At 51.7% G+C, this 26174-nt stretch overlaps 4 protein-coding genes across 5 annotated transcripts in view; 2 read left to right on the top strand and 2 right to left on the bottom strand.

The window, feature by feature from the left end:
* CAPZB (capping actin protein of muscle Z-line subunit beta) overlaps positions 1 to 9878 on the top strand; it is a 76410-nt gene extending 66532 nt beyond the window's left edge. Inside the window, exons 7-9 of one of the 2 annotated variants that reach the window (XM_054394803.1) lie at positions 4524 to 4589; positions 6225 to 6301; positions 9345 to 9878. In XM_054394803.1, coding sequence (XP_054250778.1) covers positions 4524 to 4589; positions 6225 to 6301; positions 9345 to 9432 — 231 coding nt within the window. In that variant the 3' untranslated portion in view covers positions 9433 to 9878. Of the gene's footprint in view, positions 1 to 4523; positions 4590 to 6224; positions 6302 to 7440; positions 7549 to 9344 lie in introns of those variants that run through there. The other variant, XM_054394802.1, reaches the window with a different exon arrangement.
* Positions 9879 to 12437: 2559 nt separating this feature from the next.
* Positions 12438 to 17126, bottom strand: SLC66A1 (solute carrier family 66 member 1). The gene is made up of 7 exons (XM_054394860.1): positions 16957 to 17126; positions 16149 to 16278; positions 15857 to 15941; positions 14046 to 14200; positions 13759 to 13851; positions 13215 to 13400; positions 12438 to 12665 (listed from the first exon to the last, which is right to left on the bottom strand). The coding sequence occupies exons 1-7, from the start codon at positions 17124 to 17126 to the stop codon at positions 12567 to 12569; spliced, it is 918 nt and encodes a 305-aa protein (XP_054250835.1). The 3' UTR covers positions 12438 to 12566.
* Positions 17127 to 18008: 882 nt separating this feature from the next.
* Positions 18009 to 22734, top strand: AKR7A2 (aldo-keto reductase family 7 member A2). The gene is made up of 7 exons (XM_054395131.1): positions 18009 to 18216; positions 19144 to 19331; positions 19895 to 19999; positions 20942 to 21038; positions 21140 to 21236; positions 21568 to 21697; positions 22553 to 22734. Exons 1-7 carry the CDS (start codon positions 18015 to 18017, stop codon positions 22712 to 22714), a joined length of 981 nt encoding a protein of 326 aa, XP_054251106.1. The 5' UTR covers positions 18009 to 18014; the 3' UTR covers positions 22715 to 22734.
* A 575-nt stretch (positions 22735 to 23309) lies between these two features.
* Positions 23310 to 26137, bottom strand: MRTO4 (MRT4 homolog, ribosome maturation factor). Its single transcript, XM_054395129.1, has 8 exons — positions 26104 to 26137; positions 25967 to 26025; positions 25796 to 25899; positions 25631 to 25712; positions 25183 to 25250; positions 24811 to 24962; positions 23953 to 24029; positions 23310 to 23605 (listed from the first exon to the last, which is right to left on the bottom strand). Exons 1-8 carry the CDS (start codon positions 26129 to 26131, stop codon positions 23447 to 23449), a joined length of 729 nt encoding a protein of 242 aa, XP_054251104.1. The 5' UTR covers positions 26132 to 26137; the 3' UTR covers positions 23310 to 23446.
* Between the last annotated feature and the right edge of the window lie 37 nt (positions 26138 to 26174).

A 26174-nucleotide genomic window follows, 5' to 3' on the forward strand; every position in this document is an offset into this window, starting at 1 on the left:
ACTGAGGTGCTGAGGGGAGAGGCCAGGCCAGGCCACCTTCCATTTCCAGCAGAGGCAGCAGCACTTGCAGGGCAATGAGGAACACCTTGCAGGTTCCCCAGTGACAGCAGGTGACCCCCAGCCCCCTCCCTGATTCCAGCCAGATGATTTCCTCTGTGACTGGGGGTCCTGTGCCCTTTGTGGAGGACTTCTGCAGGGCACTGCGTGGCCTCGGCTGGGCTCTGAGGTCTCCTTGGGCTGTGAGTGAGCGGAGCTGCCACGGTCTGGTGGCACTTCATGCAGAGCAGCCTCAGGCTTCCCCCTGTCTGGCAGGCAGTCAAAAGTGCACTTTGTTGGATGGGTTTCTGGAGCCCCCTCCTCCCCAGCAGGAGCAGCAGGTGCCTGCCTGGGCCCTGGCTGCACACAAAGGGCCCCGTGTGTGTGCATCCTCCGGCAGGCTGAGCGCCCTGAGGAAGGGCAGGTTTGCTGAGAGAGGAGTTTGGCTCCAGACCTGGGGTTTATTTACACAGGGAGGTGTGGGAAGGGGGAGGATATGAAGCTGTAGAGGAAGTGGAGCCTGGGATTTCAGATTAAAGCAGCACAGATGTGCCTGGGTTTGCTTACTGGAAGCAGGGTCTGGTGAAGGTGGGGAGTTCTGCAGGGCTCGGGGGGGGAGGCTGCTCTGGGGCAGTCTGAGCTCTGCCTGCCTTTGGAAGGAGAGTCAGAATCATTTAGTTGGCAAAGACCTTCAAGATCTTCCAGTCCAACCATTCTCTAACTCTGCCAAGGCTGGGGCTAAACCATGGCCCTCAGCACCACATCTCTGTGGCTTTGAAACCCCTCCAGGGATGGGGATTCAGCCACCTTCCTGGGCAGCCTGTGCCAGAGCCCTTTCAGGGAGGAAATTTCTTCTCCTGTCCAACCTGAACCTCCCCTGGCACAATTTCAGGGCATTTCCTCTTGTCCTGTCACCTGATACTAGGGAGAAGAGACCAACCCCACCTGGCTCCAACCTCCTTTCAGGGAGCTGTAGAGAGGCAGGAGGTCTCCCCTCAGCAGAAGAGTGCTTCCTGGAGGCACTCTCTAACTGCTGCCCAAGTGGTGTTTTGGGGTGAAGAGGACAGCAGAGATGTGCTGAGCAGGAACTGTCTGGGAAACCATTTCTGCTTCACATGAGGATGAAGATTTTCCAGAGATTCAGTTACAGAGCAGGGAGCAGAAGACTTGAGCTGATATGGACATGTGGTGTGGAGAGCTGGGGCAGCACCCCCAGATTTGCTGACAGCTTTGGCTGTAGTGGGCTAAAGGACATAAGATAGCTCTGGTTACTCTGTTTAACACATGAAGACCACAAGAGGATGAAGTAAGCTCTCAGGTGATACCTGCAGAGCTCACAACCTTCATTTGTCTGGTTACAGTTTGAAATAAGCATTGGAGAGAGAGAGAGGCCAAGCTTTGCCTTGCTGACATCCGAATCACCTCCAATCCTGCCTCCAGTTCTGCTGTCCCCAGCAGGAGAAGGACACAGAGCTGCTGGAGTGAGGCCAGAGCAGGCTACAAAGATGCTCCAAGGGCTGGAGCAGCTCTGCTGTGAGCACAGGCTGAGGGAGCTGGGGGTGTTCAGCCTGGAGAGGAGAAGGTCCAGGGGGACCTTAGAGCCTTCCAATAGCTGAAGGGATCCTGCAGGAAGGCTGCAGAGGGACTTTTCATCAGGGTGTCTGAGACAGGCCAAGGGGGAATGGTTTGAAGCTGAGGGAGAGCAGGGTTGGAGTGGAGCTGAGGAAGAAGTTCTTCAGCATGAGGCTGGTGAGACTCTGGCACAGGCTGCCCAGGGAGGCTGTGGATGCCTCCTGCCTGGGGGTGTTCAAGGGCAGGCTGGATGAGGCCCTGAGCAGCTGAGTCTGGTTTAGAGGTGTCCCTCCCATGGCAGGGAGGTTGGAGCAGATGACCTCTGAGGTCCCTTCCAACCTGAGCCATTCTGTGATACTTTCCTCCTGCAGACTCCTGCCTGCCCACTGCCCATGGCCTGGAGCCTTTGTCTCTCACAGCTCTGTTTGTGTTTCACTGCAGGGATTTTCACATCCCTGTGTGGCCAGAGCAGCTGTGGCTGGTGTCTGTGCTCCAGAGCAGGATGCTGGAGGAGCTTCCTCCTTATCTTTCTGCTATTTTTTAAGCCACAAAGTGTTTATCCAACTTCCAGTTTCTCTCCTTGTATTAACTCTTCCTCCAAACAATGTTGACAGAATGTCCAAAGAGCAGGAACCCATCCCAAGTGCCCACAGCCACCCAGAGCTTATCAGAGCCAGCAGAGTGAGTTCCCCCTGAGCCAGCCTGCAGCAGATGGAGGGGCAGAGAGGCAGGGCAGCCAAGCAGCACATCTCCAGCAGGAGAGGAGACTGGCCTTGGCTCCTTCTGGAGCCTTAGGTTTTGGGCTGAGCCCAACAGCAGATGGGGAGCAGCAGAGGGAAGATGAGCTGCTTGTTAACATCAACTCAGAGAATGGAATTTCCCCTCCAAGCAGATTTGTTTTTTTTTTTCTTTCCTCCCTTTCTTTCAAGCAGCAGCTTTCTGCTGAGGTCCTGCAGGCAAAGCCCCTGGAAGGACCCTTTACAACCCCAGCCACTGGGGCTGTGTGTCTGACAGGGCTGCTGACTGGCTCTCAGCTCCCTTCCAGCAGCCTCCCCTCACATCTGGCTTTCTAGAGCACATAAAAATGTTTTGCCTCCTGGCAGCAGGTTTTATGGAGATGTAATCATGCAGGTTCTGCAAAGAAAAGCCAGTGCTGTCTGCAGATCCTGCTGCTTTAGCAGAAAGCTTGGCCTGCCCAGGTGGGGAGGAGAGGCAGTGGGGACCACAGGAGGGGAGTCAGTGCCCCACTGCCAACTCCCTGGCTGCCCCAGGTTGGGTTGAGTTGCTGACTGACCTGATGTCTGGATGTCTGTCTGTCCAGTCCAGACTTATATTTCCCCTCTCCTGCAACTGGATCCTTCTCCAGGCAGTGTCTCCATCACATGTAAATAATCTGACTGCAATCTAAAGGCAAAATTAAACCTCTCTCCTTCTCTTCCCACTCCCCCCCTCACCTCTTCCAAGTTCTCTGTTGCCTGCAGGGGTCCAGCTAGCTGACATGCTTCCCCCAGCCTGTTAGAGACTTGGCTTAGGAGAAGAAACCTGTAGCTGGCCCAGATTTGTAAACCCTACCCTGAGGGAGGGATGTGAACAGATGGATAAGAAAATTCAGTGGGATTAGTAAAACCCTTTGAAGACTTCTTCCCACTACGTTTTTTTTTTTTTCCCCCCCCTCCCAGATTTGTTTCCCTGCCATCTCAGCACATCTTGTATCAGTTGAGGTTCCTGGGATGTGTTCATTGTTCAGCAGCTTGTCTGTGTCTAGCCAGAGCTGAGCTGGGGAGCATTGTTTTCCCCTGAGCACAGATGGGCAGCTGTGGCCTCTGGACAGGCACAGGCAGATGAACTGAAGCAGGCCTTGTGCTCTGCAGCAGGCCCAGCTCCCCAGCTTTGCTCTCAGTGGTGACAAATCTCACCTAGTTCAGACACTGCACCAAGGGCATGCTGGCATTCCACGCTTCAGGGGACACCTCCCACCAGCCCAGCCTTGCTCAAGGCCTCATCCAGCCTGGCCTTGAACACCTCCAGGCAGGGGGAATCCACCACCTCCCCAGGCAACCTGTCCCCGTGGCTCCCCACCCTCCCTCTAAAGAATCTCTTCCTCATCTCCAGTCTCAGTCTCCCCTCTCCCAGCTCAAAGCCATTCCCTTTTGTCCTGTCATTCCCAGCCCTCGCCAAAAGTCCCTCCCCAGTTCTCCTGTAGCCCCCTTCAGGTACTGGAAGGCTGCTCTGAGGCCTCCCTGGAGCCTTCTCTTCTCCAGGCTGAACAGCCCCAATAGTGCCTGAGGTGCCTTTTGGCAGGAGATGCTGAGAATGGAGAACCTGCCCTGCATGTGGTCGGAAGCAGCCTTTGGGATGAAGACGGAAAGCAGCAGTTGCTCCTGCAGGGATAGCTCCCAGCTGCTGCACTGACACCACCACCCTGGCCTGCCTCTCAGCAGCAGCAGCAGCCTTGTTTTCCTCCCCATGTGCTGTGCTGCTCCTGGTGTCACACATGTGCTGCCCTGGGGCTGCAGCCCCTTGCTAGGTAGGGAAGGGCAGCTCTGTAGGGCCTGTCTGCAGCAGGGCTCTGTTGTCAGCTGTGGTTTTTATTAGGCTGCATTTCTGGTACCAGCCTGTGAGCCTTGGTCAGGGTGTGGAGTTTCTTGGTATCATGGAGCTGCTGAGGTTGGAAGAGAGCTCTGAGCTCCTCAAATCCAGCCACTCCCCAAGAGCTCACAGTCCCTCCACTGCTGCTAAGCCACTGCCACTAAACCACGTCCCTAACGTCTCCAGTCTGTTGCACACTGCTGGAAGTTTCTCCAGGGTTTTTTGAGGCCTGCTTCTTCCACCCTTTCTCCTGGTAAGGAAAGCTGTCACACATCTCCTGTCACATTTCCCTGCCACCAATGCAGCTTTGCATCTTTCCTTTGCAGATGGAGAAAGATGAGACTGTGAGCGACTCCTCTCCACACATAGCCAACATCGGACGCTTGGTAGAGGTGAGTGCTGGAAGCCACCACCCTGAGCCTGCTGCAGGTTCTCCTGCCCACAGCCCATCCCATGACTGAAGAGTTTTGTTGCTTTGGCCTTTCCAGAGAGGTTGTTTAGATTGTGTCAGAGCCTAATGGGCTGAGTGGTGCTCAGTGGTTGATGTACTCCTCCTAGCAGGACTTTCCAACTGCTTGGTAGATACAAAAGCTCTGTTCTGCACTTTGTCTCCTGCTCCATGCAGCAATGAAACCTTCCTGTCAAATCCATGCTGCTTTCCTCAGACCCAGCTGACAGATTCAGAGAATGGGTTGGGTTGGAAGGGACCTTCAAGGTCATCCAGTTCCAACCCCATGCCATGGGCAGGGACACCTCCCACCAGCCCAGGTTGCTCAAGGCCTCATCCAGCCTGGCCTTGAACACTTCCAGGAGGGAGCATCCACACCCTCCCTGGGCAACCTGTTCCAGTGTCTCCCCACCCTCACTGGAAAGAATTTCTTCCTAATCTCCAGACTCAATCTCCCCTCCTGAAGCTGCAATCCATTCCCTCTCATCGTGTCACTACAAGCCCTTGTCAAAAGTCCCTCCCCAGCTCTGCTGTTTGCTTCTGCAGTCACCTGGGCAGAATTATTTCTTGTCAGGTGGTGTTGTACAAACCTGTCCCTTCAACTCAAAGTTGTGTCAGGTGCTGAAATCCACTGGAACTGGTTTTAGTGTTTGATTTTGTGGCAGCTGTGAGTTGTAGCACAAGGAAGGGGAAGGCCCTGGTGGTTGTCACCAGAGGGCTTTGGTGCCACACTGGTTTTTTTTTTTTTTTTTTGCTTGGGCAAGAGTGACCTGATGGAAAAAAATGCAGCTTTAATGAAGCAGTCACCAGCTCAGAACTTCAGAGTAACCCAAAAGCACAGAAGCGTTGAGCTGCTGGCTGTGCTGCATGACAAACTTGCCTGTCGTATTCTCTTCAGTGCCAGGAAATGAGAGAGGAAGCTCAGGGTGAGAGGCGCTTTCCTTCCCTGCAGCTGAATGCTGAGACGTGGACGGAAGCTGCCCTCTAGTGGTGCTGAAAGACACCGAGCCATGGAATCCAGGCTGCTTTGGGTGGGAAGGGACCCTTACAGCTCATCTGGTGCCACCCCCTGCAGCCAGCAGGGACAGCTGCAACTACAGCAGGTTGCTCACAGCCCCAGTCCGGCCTGGAATGGTTCCAGGGATTGGACATCTCCCACCTCTCTGGGCAACCTGGGCCAGGCTCTCACCACCCTCAGGGGCAAATATTTCTCTCTTCTCTCCACTCTGCATCTCCCTCTTGGAGTTCCAAACCATCACCTCTTGTCCTGTCACAACAGGCCCTGAGAAAAAGTCTCTCCCCAGATTTATTCCAGGCCCCTTTATGTACTCGGAGCCTGCAGCAGTTCACTGGGAGGAGAGGACAGGAGAGAGCTGCAGCTTTATTTCTTTGATGGGAGCAGAGATGGAGTCCTGCTGCCTTCTGTGAGGATGTCAGCAGCAGCAACAGGCTGGGTTGCACCATGCTGTGCAAGTGTTGTATCTCAAGGTGAACCCAGCTGATGCCCAGAGGAGTGTAAGTGAACACTCCTGGCCACACCTGGCCTGACTCAGGATCTGGTTTCTGCCTTCTCTTCCAGGACATGGAAAACAAAATCAGAAGTACACTGAACGAGATCTATTTTGGCAAGACAAAGGACATTGTTAATGGGCTGAGGTAAGAGGTTCTCCAGCTGGCTCTTGGACTCCCTTTGCTCCCCTGTGGTGCTGTCCCCAGCCCAGCACTGAGCTGCTTTTGTTTGCTGAGCTCCCCTTTCCTACACCAACCTTTTCATGTCCCTAATTGTTCACCTCCCTGTGCTTATTGATTGTGTGGAGCTGGGAACACTTCTACCTTGTAGCTATGGCAGTGTTTTAATCCTTTGTTCCCTCAGCAGGAAGGAAACAACCCAATTAGCAACACTTGGATTGCAGAATTAGTTTTAATTAGGAGTTTTATTCTTCGTGGTCCTGAAGGTTACATTTAAATACTGGCTTCTCTTTCTGCTAGTCTTAAAAAGCAGTCCCAGAATTAAGTCATGAGTTCATGGTTTGTGGTATTTAGGCTTTGGTTTAAGTTCTTCTTGTTCTTTCTCACCACTGCTGGTCAGAATTTAGTGTGCTAGAGCAGATGAAGTGATGAACCCCCTGGGCCTGCCTGGTCAGGAAACTGCTGCACTTTTCAGCCCCTGCTTGTTTCTGGCCAGGGCTTTAATAAATCCCTGGCTGGTTGTTCTCCTGTTGAGAGAGGAAAGTGGAGAATCAAGATGCCAAATCCTTTCATTTTTAAAGCTCAGCTCAGCAGAGTGATGGTGCAGGAGAAACAAATGGCACCAACAGCACAACAGAGCAGTTCTCTCACCTCCTGGCAGGTGAATGGAGATGGAAGGATGGTGCCAATGGTGCAGTGTGGGCAGCAGCTGAAGGAGCAGCTGTCTGGGGGTTTTCCAAACCCCAGCTTTCCTAACAGGCCTCTTGTTTTCACTTGTGGTGTGCAGGGGTTTAGGCAGGAAGCGTTTATTGGCGTGGAAAGGAAATATGTAACAGCCTCTGTCCTGCTGAACGTTGCCTGAAGCTGCTGTAACTGAATCTCTCTCCTCTGTCTGAGCCCTGGCACTTCGTGCAGAGCTCAGGGCTGGTAACACCCAGAGCCCTGGGGCTTTGCTTCTCCTCCAGCCTGTCTCCCGTTCCTCCTGAGCTGTGTGTTTACACTTGTTCTTCCTGGTGGATTCCAGAATGCCAGCTGCCTGTTTGCTGAGTTCTCCTGACTGTTCTTTTCCCTGTTTGCTCCCCTCCTTTCCGAACTGCTCTCTGTAGATCTATTGATGCTATTCCTGACAACCAAAAGTATAAGCAGTTGCAGAGGGAACTTTCTCAAGTGTTGACCCAGCGCCAGATCTACATCCAGCCTGATAACTAAACCAATCCAGGTACCCCTGCCTGTGAGGTGTGACAAAACCAGCACTAAACCAGGACTCACCCAGCCGAGACCTCTGCATGATAACCCAGACCAGAACTAACCCCTAACTCCTGCAGACTGATGAGCCACAGCTCAGCCCTGTTTCACCCAAGGGTTGTTTCTCAGGATGGCCAGCTCAGTGCTCTGATTGGGGTTGGAAATGTCACTCCCTTCCCCGTCCCCCATCTGCAGTGCCACGCTCTGAGCCCTGGCAGGATTGACCCCTTGGCAGTCTTGCTGAGGAGCCAGAAAGGAGCAGGTGGTCACCTACCCAAAGTGCTGTTAGCTTGGGCTGATCTGACCCAGCAGCCCTGGGGCTCTGTCCCATGTGCACCATCAGTGATTTACAGTTGTGGGACCCTGCTTCAGGGGATAACCTCCCTGTCCATCTCAGTGTCCTCCCTGGGGAAGGACTGAAATCCTGGAAGTCTCACAGTTCTGAAACATTGGCACTTGCCTGACTCTGAGCAAATGTGAGCTCACTCCATGAGCACATCCCCTCTTTGCCTGGTTCATCTTGAATTTCCTTGGAGCTGGAAAGCCAGTGCTGCTCAAGCTCTGCTGAAACACTTCAGCCTCCAGTTGCCAGTGTTCAGCACAGCCTCTGGAGGGGTTTGTTGAAGGCTCTTATTTGCTGTGGAGCTCTGAATGTCTGGGGCACCCCCAGCCAGTTTAACCTTCCCCTCCATAACGACTTACAGATGTTGTCTCCAACATGTTCAGCTGACAAAGGGGAAAAGGCTCCAGTTGTTGCTCCTGGCCAAGAACCACCTTCTGCAGCCTGGGATATGCAAAGAGAGAATGTAGAGATTGTTATTAAAGCAGCAGAAGTCTCCAGAGATAAGAAAATGGAAATCCTGTTAGGAAAAGATCTGACAGAGAGAGCAGCCTTGTTTACAGAGGCTGCTCCGAGGTCTGAGGAGGGTGTGAAATGTGGTTGATGTGTGGGGAGATCCTACCAGACTGCAACCTGAGCACTTCTCACTGGTACCAGCCTCAGAGATGTCCAGGGCTGTCCAACAGCTGATCGTATTTCAGAAGGCTTTTTTAAAAGTCCCTCAAATTTCTTATTGTAGCACTTCAAATGAAGGCTCCTCCACAACTGCCTGGCAGGGAAGTGAGCTGAGATGGCTCCTAAAAGATGGAGCTTTGCTTCTAGAACCAAGCTTTGAGCACTCTTCTTGCTGACAGCATCTCTGCTCTTCAGCTGCTTTGATTCACTGATGAATTTTGGTGAGGTACAAACTGGGAAAGCAAATTGAGGACAGGAACTGGCTGCTTTTCCCACTGGTGAATCTCCCCAGAGGGAAGTGTCAGTGTGGCTGCTTGACCCTGGGTGAACAGTCTGCAAAGAGGATCAGAGCTTCCCCCAGCCCTGCCCTGCTCACCTTCCTGGGTTGGAGGCTGGAGTTCCTCTGCCTTCCCTTCAGGCTGACTGGGAGAGTGAGAACACTAACCCCCTGCACTGGTGGTACTGGGGTATGGAAGAAGGTTGGGCATCTCCCTGCAGCAGCTGGAGGGGATCTGCTGGGGCAAGCTGTCTGTGGTGCCATTCTTGCTGGCCTGAGTTGTGCTGGGATGTTCTCACTGAGTGTTCACTTTGCCTTCTGCTTCCCCTAGCCAGGAGGCAAGCTGAGTCTGGTTTCCTCTGAGCCTGGGCTGAGGTGCTTCTCCTTCCTCTTGACTCCACCTGCTGCTGAGTCTCCTCCTCCTCCTCTCCCAGGTGTGCCCCCCTGACTTGCCTCTCCTTCTTCCCCTGCAGGTCTGTGCAGACTTTTGCAGACAAATCAAAACAAGAAGCTCTTAAAAACGACCTGGTGGAGGCTTTGAAGAGAAAGCAGCAAAGTTAAACTACTCCTCATGCTAACCAGACATTGCCATGCACTCGTTAGATTCCTTTCATAGAAAACTCATCCCCCCCAAACCCCTCTGCCCCTTTTCTGTTCCATCACCTCCCACTCTGCATTCAGAACCCCCCACCCAATGCCATCTTCTCCCCATGAATAAAGCTGTACAAACTTTTTCAGTCTCTGAGGCCTACGTTTCTGTAGAAGTCCATGTATTATTTTTTCCCCACCCCCCTCTCTCTTTTTCCACCCTCCCCCATTTATATGCATAAACACAAATCATTGTTTGTCTTTTCCTCTCCCCACTCTCCCTCCCCCATTTCCCCAAACCCCTTCCCTCCTGCCTTTTGTTACATCAGTGTAAAAAATGTAAAACAAAAGTTTATTAAATACTGTGGTGTGTGAAAGAGGGAGAACTGGAAACAAAACAAAAGGAAACAAATCTATGCCCTGGATGTCTGGGGTGGGGTGTGGGGGGCTGGGCACAGGGGCTGGCTGGTGGGGAGGTGAGGGCAGAGAAGGTGTTTCTCCTTGTTGGGACTTTACTGACCTAAACCAGAATGCCCAGTGGGAGACCTGCTGAAAGTTCTGCTCTTCTCTAGCCTGGTTCCAAGGGAGCTTTTTCCTGTCAATTTTTATGGAATGCAAAGAAATAAAACAAAAGAAACAAACAAAAAACCAACAAAAAAGGGGTTTTTTGTTCTTGTTTTTTTTTTTCCTTCGGTTTTTGTTCAGTTATTTCTTTTGTAAAACCTTAAATTGAATCTACATCTGATACTTGAGCCTCCATACTAAAAAAAACCCAAAATATTAAAAAAAAAAAGACCAAAAAAAGGAGAAAAAAACCCCCTAAAATAAAAAAAAATAAAAAATAAAAAAGTAAATCCCAGGAGCAGTTTGTGTGGTTGGTGTGATCCTTACTGCGCTCTCCTTCCTGCCCAGGGGACTTTGGGGTTGGTGCTGTGGGCTGGAAGCTTTTGTTGTGAACTGGAAGTTTTTTTTGCTTTGAAATTTTTTACTGGAGAACAGAAGGCTCCAAGGAGACCTTACAGCAGCCTGTAGGCTTACAGTACCTGAAGGGAGCTACGAGAAAGCCAGGAAGGGATTTTTGACAAGGGCTGGGAGGGATAGGATGAGGGGGAATGGATTGAAGCTTGAGGAGGGGAGATGGAGACTGGAGATGAAGAAATTCTTCCCACCAAGGGTGGGGAGACACTGCCCAGGGAGGTTGTGGATGTCCCCTCCCTGGAGGTGTTCAAGGCCAGGCTGGATGAGGCCTTGAGCATCCTGGGCTAGGGGGAGGTGTCCCTGCCCATGGCAGGGGGGTTGGAACTGAATGATTTTTAAAGGTCCCTTCCAACCCAAACCCTTCTATGACTAGTGTGAACTGATGGTAACCGCCAGCTGTGGCTGTTGGTAGGTAGCTGTGTGCTTGAGAACTCACCAAGCCCATCTCGGAGGGTCCAGCTGCTGCTGTGTAGCCACAGAAAAGTGCAAAAAAAAAAGCTTTTGTTTGTTTTTTTTCTGTTTGTTTTTTTTTTTTTTTTTTAGCTGAGACTCATTTGTTTTCAAGAGGAGGTGATGTTCACCTCTGGGGTATTGTGTAGCTGTGCTGCTACTTTGGGTTGCAGCTTGGGCCAGAGTGGCTGGAAACTGCCCAGCAGAGAGAGACCTGGGGGTGCTGGTCAGCACTAAAGATCAGCCAGTGTGTGCCCAGGCGGCCAAGGCCACCAGCAGCCTGGCTAGGCTCAGCAATGGTGTGACCAGGAGGGGCAGGGCAGGGATCATCCACCTGTACTGGGCACTGGTGAGGCCACACCTGGAGTATTTGGTTCAATTCTGGAGCCCTCACTGCAAAGAGAAATGACCTCGAGTTGCCCCAGGGGAGGTTGAAGTTGGGCATTAGAAGAAACTTCTTCAGTGAAAGGGTTCTCAAAGACTGGCACAGGCTGCCCAGGGAGGTGGTTGAATCCCCACCCCTGGAGAGGTTTCAAAGCCACAGAGATGTGGTGCTGAGGGCCATGGTTTAGCCCCAGCCTTGGTGGTCTTAGATAATGGTTGGACTGGATGAGCTTAAAGGGCTTTTCCAGCCTAAAGAACTCTGTAATTCCCTGGTTCTGTGCATACAGGCCAGAAATGGAAGTGTCTGAGAGAAATGTAATGCACTGGGGTGTGCAGGCCTCTGCCCTGCCCAGCAGGGAGGAACTGCAGGATCACTGCCACTCCAGCAGCACTTTATCCCTCCTGCCCCTCTCAGAGGAGCTCCTTCTGCCATCAAGGAAACTGTTCCAGGGCTGTGAAGAGGATAAATTCACCAAGCTGGGGATAAATTCATCAAGCTGGAGATAAACTCATCAGTGTTAGGGATAAATTCATCAAGCTGAGGGAGATAAATGAATCAATGAGAGACAGCAGGACTGAAAAAACACAACAAGCAGAGGCAGCACCTTCTGCCTGGGTGTCTCTGAAAGGCATGGAGCGACTTCCACCAGAAGGCCATGAAATTAAAAGGTGGGTGAGGCAAAAAATGAGCAGAGAAGTGGGGGCTGTGAGGAGCATTGAGGATGATGCAGGAGCTGCCAGATGAACCAGCAAAATAAACCCAAAGGAGGCAGGTGGGACAAGGACTTGTTTTATAGGCATGAGCTGTGCTAATTAAAGAGGTCTTTGGTTAGGCTGCTCCTTCCTTCTGAACTGGTTCCTTCCAGCAGCAGCTCAGTGGTGGGGACATGAGGCCCACAGAGACGAGGAGTACTTGTAGTTGTGGCAGGTTGGTCACCTCTGTCCCCTGCCTGCAGCTCCTCAGGCTCTTCCCACCTGTGCCAGCACCAAGGAAGCTCCAGGTCCCCCTTGAGAGACACAGGTGAAGCTGAAGTGACGAAGGTCAGCTGTGGGATGCAAGAGCAGCAAAGAGCAGCTTCTGAGGTATCAAGCAATTCCCTGTTTATCCCAATGGCATCACTGGTACCAAAGAAGCACAAGGTCTCTCAGCAGCATCTTCTGCCACCTCAGTGTCTTAGCAGCACGTCAGCCACTGGCTCAGGTCCTCTTCTCCCAGGAGGCACCAGGATGGAGGGGCTGTTGCCTGGCATTAAGCCCAGATCTCTTGTCTGCTTCACCCTGCCCTCACTGCTTGGTCAGCTCTCCAGGCTGCCACCCTGCTCGCCCAGAAGAGCTTCCCTCTCTTCATGGGGGCTTGGTCTTCCTTTCCGATAAGCAAGGAACTGGAAGGAGATCTGAGCAGAGGTTAAGGCTCTTCATGCAAGAGTGGAGATCTCTGTGATGTGTTTGGCCTCAGCACCTGACAAAAGGCTGCTTGTGCCAGGGGAGGTGTGAGCAAGGCAACGAGCTGAGGGCAGCCAAGGGGCTGGAGCATTTCACAGAATTACAGAATGGTAGGAAGGGACCTCTGGAGACCATTGAGTCCAACCTTGCTGCCAAAGCAGGATGACCTAGGGCAGGTCACACAGGAACAAATCCAGATGGGGCTTGAAAGTCTCCAGGAAAGGAAACTCCACAACCTCACTGGGCAGCCTGCTCCAGGGCTCCAGCACCCTCACAACAAAGAAGTTTCTCCTCATGTTGAGGTGGAACCCCCAGTTCATCTCTGTTGCCCCTTCTTAAAAAACCAGCCCCTTGAAACAGCCAATAAATTACTCCCAGGCAAGCACAACTCAGAAGCAGCTGCTGAGTAGCATCAGCCCACCCACTCCTGCCCTGAGAAGGGATAAAGCCCTGCAGCTGGGACATGATGCTGGAGGGAAGTGCTGGCAGGGAAAGGATACAACCACGTCGAGGGACAGGACCCCCAGGCTGCCCACCAGCCAGGGCAGGTGGTGCAGGACATAGTCTCCATCGCCTTGCCCTGGCTCAGGGTTCTTCAGGAGGACGCTGAGGCCATAGAGTAAGTTCCCCAACATCACCAGGGCAAAGAGGGAGTAGGAGACCCCAACTGTGGATTTCCTCTTGTGCTGGAAGAAGAGGGGCCAGAGAGAGGAGCTTGGGTGCAGCTCTCCAAAGTGTCACTAGTAAGCAGTTATTAGTCACCCTCCTCCCCAAATACAGAGTGGAGGTTGTGACTCAAAGCTCAGAGCCTTTTAGTTCCCCTTGTGCTTGTAAATAAAGACAAAATGAAAGCCCCACCCTCAAAACATTGGTCTGTTACAGGGAAGGGAGAAAAACGAATCAGATTTTGGAGCAGAAATACAGAGAAACGAACAATCAGAGATAAGGACCTGGGAGCTCTGAGCAAAGAGGAGACAGATGATGCCATGGTTTGACATCTCAGGGCCCCAGGGGTCCCTGCCCTGCTCACGGTGTGACACTCACGTTGGTGTAGATCTGGGGGACTCGGGAGCAGAGGTATAGCACAGAGGAGATGGAGCCGATGGTGAAGCCAATGATCTCACTCCTGCTGAAAGGCTGCAAGGCAAGGAGCTGCTTTCAGGTCCTCACCACCCACAACACAGCTCTGTGCAGGGCAACAGCAGGACCAGCTTCTAATCTCCCCATCTCTCCCTTGTCCCTCTGAGTGCTGATCCAGCAGGATATGCCCATCACCCCGCTGGTTGCTTCACCTTCTCTTCCCTCATCACCCAGATTTAGAACCAGCTCACCTTCAACCCCAGCTCATCCACATGGGCAGACAGCAGGGACCTCCCTTTAAATGTCACTGGCTCCTGTGCCACAGCAGCACCTCTGCCCAGGAAGGAGACAGTTGACAGCATTCCCAGGGAAAGGAAGAAGAAGGCTGCGTTGATCGGGGCAGTGACTGCAGGGAATGGAGCAGAGCCTGGTGAGGGAGGGCTCCTCCACCAGCCCCCAGCACAGCCCAGCAGCTTTGAACCACAGAATCAGAGAATTGCTTGGGTTGGAAAAGCCCTCAAAGATCATCCAGTCCAAATATCAACCCAACACCGCCATGGCTATTAAACCATGTCCCAGAGTGCCATGGCCACACGTTTCTTGAACACCTCCAGGGATGGGGACTCCACCACCTCCCTGGGCAGCCTGTTCCAGTGTCTCACCACCTCCTGCAGGAAAGAAATTGTTCCTCATGACCAACCTCAACCTCCCCTGACACAATTTCAGGCCATTTCCTCTCCCTCTGTCACTTGATACTAAGGAGAAGAGACCAATCCTCACCTCACTGCAACCTCCTCTCAGGGAGTTGTAAAGAGCCAGAAGGCCTCCCCTCAGCCTCCTTTTCTACAGGCTCAACAACCACAAGTCCCCCAGCTGCTCCTCCCCAGCCCTCTCACCAGCTTCCTTGCCCTTCTCTGGACCTCCAGCACTTCAATGTCCTTCCTGGAGTGAGGGGCTCGAAAGTGAACGCAGTACTCGAGGTTTGGCCACACCAGTACCCAGTATAGGAGTATAATCCCTGCCCTGGTGCTGCTGGCCACACCATTGCTGATCCATGCCAAGCTGTGGTGGCCTCCTTGGCCACTTGAGCACGCAGCTGGTGATCTTCAATGGGCAAGAAAAGGACCATGTGGGTGCCAGGACCCCCTCTGGGTACTGAGACCTTCAAGCTCTCTCTTATCTCTGTGGTGGCACAGCCAGCAGGAGTGACTGGGGCTGTGCTGTGTGCATTTTACCTGGCAGTGATAGGGGCAACTGCGAGCTATCAGGGAGGAAGCTGCCCCTCTCTCAGCAGATGAGAGCACTCCAGCTTCCTTGGGTTCAGGACTATGAAAAATCATCCTCCCTCTCTAAAAGCTTTTGACCATCCTAACTCACCACAGAGCATGTTCAAATCCCTGCCAGGCCAAGCCAGACTTGTGTTATGTGGTGTAAAGAAGCTCTCCAGCACTATCAGAACTGTATGTAGTTGACAGGCCAAGTGTCAGCTGGTTTAATACCTTCAAATGGCTTTAATAAGTTAAGTAATTATCAAGGTCCTGAGGAATTCCTTGCTTGTAGCTCACAGAAAGCTGCGATGCTAAAAATGTGAATTTCCTCTTGCTGTTTCAGTCTTGCAAGAACTGCTCAGGTTCCCTTTTTCACTCCATTTGAACTGGGAGGAACTTCTCCACTAATTGCAAGACCCCAAAACAGCCCTTAAAGCTCTTGGCCTGAGTCATGGTTTCCAGCTCCAAGATGGAGTCACCACACAACTGCAGGCAAATAATTTCTTTCTGCCCTTTGTGCAGCTCCCATAGGGTTTGTTTTCAATCTGAATACTGCAAATGGCATTTTGCAGAAGCTCCAGGCATGGCCAATAGCTATCATAGATGCTCAGGTTACCTAAGAACCCATCAAGCAGTAAGAGTCATCTAATAGCTGAATCAAAGCATCTGCACAGCATCTCTGCCCCAAGGCATCTCCCCCGGGGATTCCTTCCCCTCCTGACTGCACAGCCAAGGACAAGCCAGCTCCAAAGACACACCAAGGGGAGCACACTGCCCTCATAACCTCAACTTACAGCCACTCCTGTTCTTCACTTTGTAGTAGAAGTAGAGAGCGAGCATCACCAGGTCTGCCAGCACGTAGTAAATAGCTGTGTAAACCTGTGGGGAGAAGGAGAGATCAGTCCTGCCTGCAGAGCACCTCCAGCTGATGGCTGGGATGAGCCAGCACCCCTTTGAGAGAAGGGAGCAACCCCAGAGGGTGAAGGGAGGATTTCACGGATCCCAGTGCTGAATTAAGCAGCACCCATCCCTCCTCCCTGGAGTTTGGGTCAGCTCTCAAACACCCCAATCTCATCATTTCAATACCTGCAGAGGCAACTGATCAGCCAGGAAGGAACCAATGAGGTTTAGGAGGTCTCCACCCAGCCATCCCAGTAGGAAATATATGGAGAGAGCTCGGTCCATGATGCCTGTTTTGCAGGCTTGGTAAAACTGCCTGCAGAGAGAGAGTTGGGCAGAGACACAAACCATAACCCCTGGGTGGTTCAGTACTACCTAGGAGCCATCCCCAGCTTTCCCTGACACTCCTACCTAGATCATTTCACAATCTCCGACTCGAGGGGGCTGGAAAAACAGAGATTTCCTCTGGCAAAGCTACCTGCTGCCCTGAAAACTGAACCCTGCAAGAAGTCTTGTGACCCACTGGCTGCTTGCAGCAACCTGTTGGGCTCAAGCCCTTGTGATCTGTCCCTCATGCCGGGGGCAGAAAGCTGCCAGGAGGAACAGCAGTTGCAGAAACCACCTCTCTGGTTACAAAATGCACCGAGATGGAGCACGACCACCCACATCCCCCTCTGCCACTGCTGTCCCAGCACTTCCAAGCAGCTCAGGGCTGCTGGAAACATTCCTTCCACATGTATGACCTGCAATGACCGCATTGCAGTTGGCTTACGTGGGTGATTCCAGCTGCCAAGCTCAGCAATAACAATGTAATAACAACCAAAGTCCTGGGGTTGTTACTGCCTCCTCCCTCTCCTCTTGGTTAAACCCACGTTTTTCCAAGCCCAGATTGCTTTTGCTGGGAAGATTTAACAACTCAGGCAGCTTGTGCTTGAAATGTGATGGTAAAAGAAGAGTCTTGTGTCAGGGGAAGGGTTTTGGGAGCGATCCTTACGGAAAAGATGCAGCTGCAAAGCAGAGGATGGAAAGCAGCCCCAGGATGATGCTGGCGACGTCCCAGCCGTCCTGGGCACACTCACTGAACACATCCATCACCCATCGGGATCCATTGGGACAGTCAGAAAGGTTCCCAAGGGGAAGACCCCTCCAGCTCCCTGGGCCCATGGCCTCTGGCGCTTGGCTCCACTGTCAGCGTCCAGCAGTGAAACTCTTGGGACAGCTCTGAAAAAAAAAACAACACAGGAACATAGGAAAAATGAAGTAAAACAGATCTATGTTAGCAACAGACTCGGGGATCCTCTGGCTTGTGATAAAAAAAAAAAATCATTTTGGGGCAACACAGCTTAATTTTGCATCCTGTGGGATAAGCCTGGCAGCCAGGCAGAATTCATGACCTCAAAGAGAGCGAAAAACAAACAAAAAAAATCAACCCCAGCCTCGCAGATCAGCGACTCACCCGTTGCTGACAGCCTTGTCTTTTGCTTTGGAAATCTGCTTTTTCCAGAAATTCGCTTTTTTTTTTTCTTTTTTCTGTGTGTTTTTAATTCGCCAATACCCCACTTCTTCCAAAACCCGCCGAGTTGTTTGCTCAGAAACTTGCCGCTTTCCTTCCAAAAAACGAAAAAAAACCCAAAAATCAGCTGTTCGGTGAGAAACTGGTTCTTTTCCTTCCAAAAATTGCTCAGAAACTTGCTGTTTTCCGACAAAAAAAACCAACAAAAAATCAGCTGTTTGGTCGCTTTCCTTCTTTCCTTCCCCGCCAAGTCGTGAGGACTTTCTCGGTGTTTTTGCCGCCCTGCTGCTTTCTGAAGGGGAAAGAGCGGAACGCGCTGCTCTTTCGCGAAGTTTTTTGTCTTCTTTCCCGACCTGCTTTTTCCTGAAACTTCTTGTTTTTACCTCAAACTTGCTTGTTGCAGGCAGCCGGCGGCTGAGGGCGGGAGGACAGAACCGCCGCCGCCGCCGCCGCCTCTGCGCATGCGCAGAACGCGGGCAAAGCACCCCGGGGGTGCTTTGCCCGCGTTCTGCGCATGCGCAGAGGCGGCGGCGGCGGCCATGGCGGCAACCGGGGGAGTGCGGCCGGGAGTGGTGCTGGGAACCATGGAAATGGGGCGTCGGGCAGGGCCTGAAGTCAGCGCCACGCTTCTCCGTGCTTTTGTCCGGCGTGGTTATCGCCTCCTCGACACCGCTTATATGTACGCGGGGGGAGAGTCGGAGAAAATCTTAGGCGCGCTGCTGGCTGATGGCACGGAGCCCGGTAGGACCTGGGGTTGGTCGTTGTGGGGCTGTGGGGTGCTTGAGGGGGGTTATTTTGAGGGAATGGTGTTCCCTAAGGAGGTTTCTTGTCAGGTTGGCAGTGGCATTGAGGAGAAGGGACTTCGCTCAGGCTGGTTCCATGAGGAGGAAGGGCTTCCCTGGGTCTGTTCCATGAGGGGAAAAGGCTTCCCTGGGTCTGTTCCGTGAGGGGAAAGGGCTTCCCTGGGTCTGTTCCGTGAGGGGAAAGGGCTTCCCTGGGTCTGTTCCATGAGGAGAAAGGGCTTCCTTAGGTCTGTTTCCTGGGAAGGGTCTTCTGTGGAGAAAGGTTTACCCTGCCAGGCTGGCAAGGTCCCTGAGGAAAAGGGCTTTCCCTCAAGTTTCATCCCTGAGGAGAAAGGTCTTCCGTGTGTTATTTTCATGAGGAAAATGTTCTTCCCTGCCAGGCTGGTAAGGTCCCTGAGGTTAAAGGGCTTTCCCCCAGGCCCATTGTCTGAGGACAAGGGTCTTCCCCAGCAGACCAACACTGTCCCTGAGAAGGGACTTTCTCTGGGCCCATTCCCTGAGAAGGTCTTCCCTGCTGGGCTGACACTGTGTGGAGAAGGGCTTTCCCCTAAGCTTGTTCCCTGAGGAGAAGGGTATTCCCTAGGTCTCTTTCCTGAGAGGAAAGGTCTTCCCTACCAGGCTGACACCATCCCCGAGGGGGAGTCCCATGCTAGTGCTGACTCTGGGTCTTGAGAAAAAAGTGCCTCTCCAGATCTGCAGTCCCTAAGCACAAGGCTCCCCCTTCAATGCTGGCATGGTTCCTGAGGAGAAGGGCATTCCCTGGAACAGCTCAGGCAATGCTTGCATCATGCCCCTTATCCCCATTCCCTTCCTGAAACTGGAAATATCCCTGCTCATTCTTTCTTTCTTTCTTTTTCTCTGCCAGTGGAAGTTGCCACCAAAGCCAACCCCTGGGATGGGAAGACTCTGAAGCCTGACAGTGTGCGATCACAGCTGCACACATCCTTGGAGAGGCTGAAGAGGAAGAGTGTGGAGCTCTTCTACCTCCATGCCCCTGACCACGACACCCCAGTGGAGGAAACGCTGCGTGCCTGCAATGAGCTGCACAAAGAAGTAAAGTGGGAAATCCAAGCCTGGACCATCTCTTAACCTCCTCCCACCACCTTTTTTAAACCAGGGTTGCTTGTGCCCTTGTGCAGCACTGGGTTTGCTCAGCACTAGGAGATAACCAGGGCAGAGCCAACCAACCAGCACTGTGTTGCATGTTCACGTGGTGCACTTTGTTCTCAAAAGCTCTTGCAAACATTGGAACATCTGAACTTCGCTTTCAGCTGTAATAAATGACTAAGATCGGTGTTGGTAATGGGTGAAGCATTCCTGAATTGCATTCACCCAGTAGTGCCATTTAATATAAACCAGGGGAAATATTTTTTGAAGGTCTTAGAATTCACAGTCATCTAGAAGAGGAAAGAGAACTCAGTGAATAATCTTTTCACCACCTGAATCTTGCACTGCCTAGGTACAAATTAACCTTAGGTCTTAGAATTCACAGTCATCTAGAAGAGGAAAGAGAACTCAACTCAGTGAATAATCTTCTCACCACCTGAATCCTGCACTGCCTAGGTACAAATTAACCTTAAAAATCTCGAACTGAACACCCTTTTATTCCTCTGCAGGGAAAGTTTAAAGAACTTGGTCTATCAAACTATGCTGCATGGGAGGTGGCAGAAATCTGCACCATCTGCAAATACAACAACTGGGTGATGCCAACTGTCTACCAGGTGAGGATTGCAAGTCTGGCAAGCCTTTTGTTGAGGGTGAGATGAACCAAATCCAAAGAATGTGAGAGTTCAGCTCAGAACAGCTTATGGATGGTGCTGTGTCTTCACAGCAGTGGTCAGGCACTGTGGGGAAGGGTCTAGGAGCCCCAGATTTTAAATCAGCCCCTTGTGTGCCAGGTACAGACACAGAAGGGGAAGCTGCTGCAATTCTCTGGGAAGTCCTTTCAGGACACACATGATTAGAGCTGTGAGATCACTTCTCAGAAACAGCCAAAGCTCTGTTTGTTGCTCGAGTCAGTGACTCCCTTGACAGGGAACTTCAAGTTTTTGCAATATTTGCAATTCTTCAGGAAGTCTGTTCCTAAGCAGATGATAACCTTCTGTGACCTGAAGCTGCTCTCCTGGATAGGAGAATTGCTGAGAAGGATGAGGAAAAGGCTGTTCCATGTGCTCCTGCTTGCTGTCACAAGCTAGTGTTTGACAAAGGGCTACAAAGATGATTAGGGGACTGGAACATGTCTTTGATGAGGAAAGACTGAGAGAATTTGAGCTTTTTAGCCTGGAAAAGAGCAGACTGAGGGAGGATCTCATCAGTGCTGATCAATACTTAAAGGGTGGGTGTCAGCAGGCTGGCACCAGTTTTCTGTCAGTGGTGCCCAGTGACAGGCACGGGGCAGTAGGCACAAACTTGAACATAGAAAGTTCCATCTAAATATGAGGAGGAACTTTAATTTAAGGGTGGTGGAGCACAGGAAGAGGCTGCCCAGAGAGGTGGTGGAGTCTCCATCTCTGGAGACACTCAAAACCCGCCTGGATGTGTTCCTGGGTGACCTTCTCTAAGTGATGCCACCTTGGCACAGGGGGGTTGGTCTCAATGATCTCCAGAGGTCCCTTCCAGCCCCTACCATTCTGTCACACCCTTTGTTTCTCACCTCTCTGCAGGGCATGTACAATGCCACCACTCGCCAGGTGGAAGCTGAGCTCTTCCCATGCCTGAGGTACTACGGACTGCGCTTCTACGCCTACAACCCACTGGCAGGTATGGGGAGAGTGAGGGTGAGATTTTGAGGCAGAAACATGCAAATTGGGGGGCTGGGGTAGAGCCACCCCATCGCTGAAGGTGCTGCTGGCTCTTTGCAGGAGGGCTGTTGACTGGCAAGTACAAGTATGAAGACAAAGAGACACAGCCCACAGGAAGGTTTTTTGGGAACGACTGGGCTCAAGCCTACAGGAACAGGTATGGAGGGGGAGAATGAGCAGGGAGATGTGGTAGGGATGGATACATGAAAAAAACACTAGTAATGGGATTAGAGGAAGCAAAACTGACCAGAGCTTGGGCAGTGATGATGTCTGCTCATGTGACTGAGTCTGTGGCTTGTGACTGAGCTTTGCAGGGTGCTTTTTTTAGGCTCAGCTTCCTCCCAGCTGACAGTGGGGGATGGCAGAAGTCCTCAGAAGTCACAAAAAGCTGTATGAGGCTTCCTAAAAGACTTCTGTACTTGACTGGAATGTAGATACATGCTTCACTGGAGATCCCCATGCAATGAGAGTGATTTCTCTTCTTGCAGGTACTGGAAGAAACACAATTTTCAAGGCATTGACTTAGTAGAAAGAGCTCTGAAAGATGCTTACGGCTCCAGTGCGCCGAGCCTGACCTCTGCTGCTTTGCGTTGGCTGTACCATCACTCCAAACTGCAGGTGAGAGCACAGCATGGCCACAGCCAGCAGCCTGCACAAGAACTGGGCAGCTGTTGTGGCACACAGAGGGAAACATCTGTGTACAAGTGGTTATTGTTTAATCTGCATGTCCCATGGCCTCGTGGCCTTCCAGAATGAGTGCTGCTGTGCAGATTGCGCCTGCCTGGCTGTAGGGGCAAGTCAGCTCTGTGTTTAACCCACACAATCCTGTGCTCACAGGACTGGAAGTAGTGGAAGATTTGAAGTGCCAATGAGAACTATAGAAGGGACCTTCAAGGTCATCCAGTTCTAACCCCCTGCCATGGACAGGGACACTTCCCACTAGCCCAGGTTGCTCAAGGCCTCATCCAACCTGAACACCTCCAGGTGTCTCCCTGGGCAACCTCTTCCAGTGTCTCACCCTCACTGGAAAGAATTTCTTCCTAATTTCCAGTCTAAATCTACCCTCTTCCAGCTTTGATCTATTCCTTCTCATCCTACCACCACACTCCCTTGTGAAAATTCCCTTCGTAGCTTTCTTGTAGGTACCTTTCAGGTACTGGGATCTTGGTTTCCTGCTCAGACAACTTCCCTGCAAGCAGATGGCTTTACTTTTCATCTGAGAGAGAAATTCATGCTTGTCTTGCAAAAAACATTCCTCTAGCCCCTAGCAAAACAGGATTTGGCAGCTTTTGAGGAGCTTGGCATGACTTGGAGACGTTTGTGTGAACAGAACTTTGTGGTGTCAATTGCCCAAACATCCAGGAATTAATCGGTGTCTTTCATTGGAAAGAAACATTTAAAGCTTGGCCTGTGGAGGCTGGGGAGCTGAACTGCATTTCTTTTAGGCTCAGCACCTCCTCTCATGCTTTCCAGGGTTCTCTTGGAGATGCAGTGATTGTTGGGATGTCCAACCTGGAGCAGCTAGAGCAGAACCTTGACTGCAGTGAGGAGGGCCCCCTGCTGCCAGCCGTGGTGGAGGCATTTGACAAAGCCTGGAACCTGACTGCACACGACTGCCCCAACTACTTCCGCTAGAGCCCGGGGGAGGGGTGAGAAAGCAGAGGAGGTGTGGGGTGGGGAACGGAGCACAGGTGTCTTAAAGCAGGGGAGAGATACTCACCCAGCTGCCCCCTTGGTCCCTGTGCACATGGGTTGTGATTTTTCCTGTATTAATGAAGCTTTGTAGGATCCACTACAGCTGTCAGCACTTGGTGTGCTGGGCCATGCCTTACTCCTTGTTCCCTCATGAGCCATCAGCTCCAGGCAGCACACTTAATGGTGACTTATGGTGTGGACACATAGGGTTGTGAAGGCCCCAGTTCTGCTTCAGTATGATCTCAAATCATTATGTACCTTCTAACAGAGACCCTGTCTCTTAACTGTACCCACAAGCTGGCTGGCCTCTCTCTGTAGTTTTGGTATTAGAGTTCAATAGCTTCTTCTGAAGCTCCTACCAGAAAAGAAGACCCAAACCTTCAGCATCTTCCCCAGGGCCAGGGGTGCTGTTACATTTCTGCCTAGCTGTCATTTTTGAGGTGGCATTTCCTCAGATCCCAGGGTTCTCAAACAGCAACAGGCAGCAGTGACAACCATCTGAGTTTTACAGATAGATTTATATTAAAAAAAATAAAAAAAATCCCATAATTAGCTCATCTGCTGAAAAGCTGATCTGGGGTGATCGTCCTTGTCATGGTGCAAATGGAGAAGGGAAACATCCTCCTCTTTTTGTCTCTGAAGTAAAGTGGTGTCCAAGTACAAGGACTGCTGCTAGTCCTCATTGCTGTCATCATCATTGTCCTCTTCCTCTTCTTCCTCCTCCTCCTCCTCTGATGTGTTTCCCACAAGCTTCTGGAAGTCTCCAGTCTCAGAATTCCATAGAAATTTGATGGTGACTTTAAACTCTGCCATCTCGTAGCCGAAGAGTTTCTAGGAAAAAGGACCCAAAATCCATCATTCCTGCTTCATTGTCTCCATGGCCAGCCTGGCAAAACCCCTTTTGTTGGGTAAATATTGCTTCCAGATTTCTAGTGATTTCCAGCTATTTGGTAAATACCACTTCCAGATGGGGACTGCAACAAAGCAAGACTGAAAATAATTGCTGCAGAGTTTCAGCACTCGAATTAGGGATATGTAAGGATGTTTGCTGCACCCCACTGACTGCTCACCTTTGCTGAGGACTCACACCCTCCAGCCTAATTAAACTCAACAGTTAATTATTTTGTCTCAGTGGAAGTATGGGCTCACAGGAGGTGCTGCATCACAACATTACTCACCAGAACACGGGCTTGTTCAGGGGTGAGAACATCTCCTTCTTTGCAGACTTCATAATCTGAAAGCAGCGTCACCACTCCTGCAGGAACAGAAGTTCTTGGAATAGGCTCACAATGGACAAGCCTGAGCTCAGACTCCCTCAAACACTGCATGGCATCAGCCATCCAGGGCCAGTGTTAGCGTCACCCCAAGAAGCTGGGTGAGATCAGCTTGAAAAATCTCCCACAACAGGTTTCTGAATGCTCTAGGTTAGGCTGGGCCTTGATATTGACACTGACCAAGACTGGAATCTCGTACGGAATTGGTTGTTTACTTGGCCTTTAACAGCAGTTTGGGAAGGATGGTGCAATAAGGTTGTTCAGCCTGGAGAAAAGAAAGCTGAGGAGAAACCACCTGGCTTTCTGCAGCTCCCTGAAAGGAGACTGGAGCCAGGTCAGGTTTGGTCTCTTCTCTCAAGAAGTGGCAGAATGAGAGGAAATGGCCTCAAACTGCACCAGGGGAGGTTTAGGTTGCACATTAGAAGGAACTTTTTCACTGAAAGGGTTCTCAAGGACTGGCACAGGCTGCCCAGGGAGATGGTTGAATCCCCATCCCTGGAGAATTTTCAGAGGCATGCAGATGTGGTGCTGAGAGACATGGTTTAGCCCCAGCCTTAGGAGGGAATGATTGGATTTAGCTTAAAAGGTCTTTTAAACTGAAGCAATTCTCTGATTCTAAAACAGGTACTGAGTTCTAGCACCAGCTGAAGAAGAACACTGTTCACTGTGTCTTCTAGACTAAATTCTACTTGAACATTTAACGTTCTCCTCAAGAGATCTTACGTGCATAGACAAAAATCCTAACTGTTCCTCTGCACATACCTTTCTTTAAGGCTGTGGGCAATCCCAGCTGCCGTAGCTGAGGCTCCATGGAGTGGGGGAACTGCTCCAAAGGCCCCGTGTCCAGGCTTACTGTGTATGTTGCCTTGTTCCCTGCACGGGCAAAGTCCACCTCTTTGAATTTGGAGAACCACCTGAGAGGGTTAAAAAGGGCTTTAGCTGTGGAAATAACATCCTGTGGGCTAAGACAGAGACTCTGCAGTAAATTTAAACTCTCTCTGGAGGATGGCAAGAGAAAGACCAGCAGAATGAGATCACTGTTTTAAGAGGAACATCAGTGAAGTAGTTGAGTGGCAAGAAGGCTGCTCAGCATTTCAAAGTTTCACCCCACAGGTGTGACAGATGAGTACTTACTCATCCACCTCGTCCTTGGTACGGTTAGTGAAGAGGAGACCAACTTCACCTCTCAGGTGCTTGCTGACCTGGAAGAAAGAGGCTATCTGTGGGATGCTGGCAACACAGCAGAAAAGGAGGCTGAAGCCAGGTGGGGGTTGGTCTCTTCTCCCAAGGAACAAGTGATAGGACAAGAGTAAATGGCCTCAAGTTGCACCAGGGGAGATTTAGGTTGGACACAAGGAACAGTTTCTTCTCCAAAGTGTTGTCAAGGACAACTGCCCAGGGCAGTGCTGGCCTCTCCGTCCCTGGTGGAGTTTCAAAGCTGTGGAGATGTGGTGCTAAGGGGCATGGCTTAGTGGTGCTGGGTTAATGGTTGGAGATCTTAAAGGCCTCTTCCAACAAACAGCTCCATTTTCCATGAGTGAGGTACATCTTTGGGGCACACAGAATAACCCCCAGCCCCTACCTTATGCAGATTCTCCTTGTATTCGCTGCTCGGCTCACGGCCCAGCGCCACCATCATCACTTTGTTCTTTCCGAAGAAGATCCTAGGACAGGAGAAGGAGGCCGATCAGCCCCCGGGTCGCGATCCCTACTAGGGCAGCAACCACCCGCCGTCATCCCGGCTCACCTGCTGTGCTTCCAGGCGTTCCGGACGTCCTTCAGCTTGTTGTTCCTCATGTTGGCAACGGAGAAGACAAAGATGTACTTGTAGGTGTCCACACATCGCCGCAGCTGCAAGGCAGGCGTTAGCCGGGAACGGAGCGCCGGGTAGGGCCGAATCGCGCCGCGCCGTACTTACCTCAGTGATCAGCGCCTGCTTGGCTTCCAATCCCTTCCTGGGTGTCTGCGTCAGGGAGACTACCGGGAGAGGAGCAGAGAGGCCGCGTTAAGGCGGGGATGGGGAGAGCGAAGCGAAGGAGGAGAAAGGGCGCTCACCTTTGCGGTCCCGCTTCGACTTCGGCATGGCGCCGCCGTGCTTCGAGGCCCCCTCGGCGGCGTGCGGGCTG

Source organism: Indicator indicator, chromosome 32 (genome assembly GCF_027791375.1).
Source record: "Indicator indicator isolate 239-I01 chromosome 32, UM_Iind_1.1, whole genome shotgun sequence".
Taxonomy (NCBI): Eukaryota; Metazoa; Chordata; class Aves; order Piciformes; family Indicatoridae; genus Indicator; species Indicator indicator.

What these genes read in the sequence shown, in the direction of transcription:
- SLC66A1 (XM_054394860.1), bottom strand. Translation starts at nt 17,126, where the DNA reads ATGGGCCCAGGGAGCTGGAGGGGTCTTCCCCTTGGGAACCTTTCTGAC. An exon ending in TTTGCAGCTGCATCTTTTCC is followed by an intron (nt 16,279 to 16,956) that starts GTAAGGATCGCT and finishes CTCTCTCTGCAG; the next exon opens with GCAGTTTTACCAAGCCTGCA. An exon ending in AGTGAAGAACAGGAGTGGCT is followed by an intron (nt 14,201 to 15,856) that starts GTAAGTTGAGGT and finishes CATTCCCTGCAG; the next exon opens with TCACTGCCCCGATCAACGCA.
- AKR7A2 (XM_054395131.1), top strand. Translation starts at nt 18,015, where the DNA reads ATGGCGGCAACCGGGGGAGTGCGGCCGGGAGTGGTGCTGGGAACCATG. An exon ending in GGCTGATGGCACGGAGCCCG is followed by an intron (nt 18,217 to 19,143) that starts GTAGGACCTGGG and finishes TTTCTCTGCCAG; the next exon opens with TGGAAGTTGCCACCAAAGCC. An exon ending in ACCATCACTCCAAACTGCAG is followed by an intron (nt 21,698 to 22,552) that starts GTGAGAGCACAG and finishes CATGCTTTCCAG; the next exon opens with GGTTCTCTTGGAGATGCAGT.
- MRTO4 (XM_054395129.1), bottom strand. Translation starts at nt 26,131, where the DNA reads ATGCCGAAGTCGAAGCGGGACCGCAAAG. An exon ending in GTCGAAGCGGGACCGCAAAG is followed by an intron (nt 26,026 to 26,103) that starts GTGAGCGCCCTT and finishes CTCTCCCGGTAG; the next exon opens with TCTCCCTGACGCAGACACCC. An exon ending in AACGCCTGGAAGCACAGCAG is followed by an intron (nt 25,713 to 25,795) that starts GTGAGCCGGGAT and finishes CTCCTGTCCTAG; the next exon opens with GATCTTCTTCGGAAAGAACA.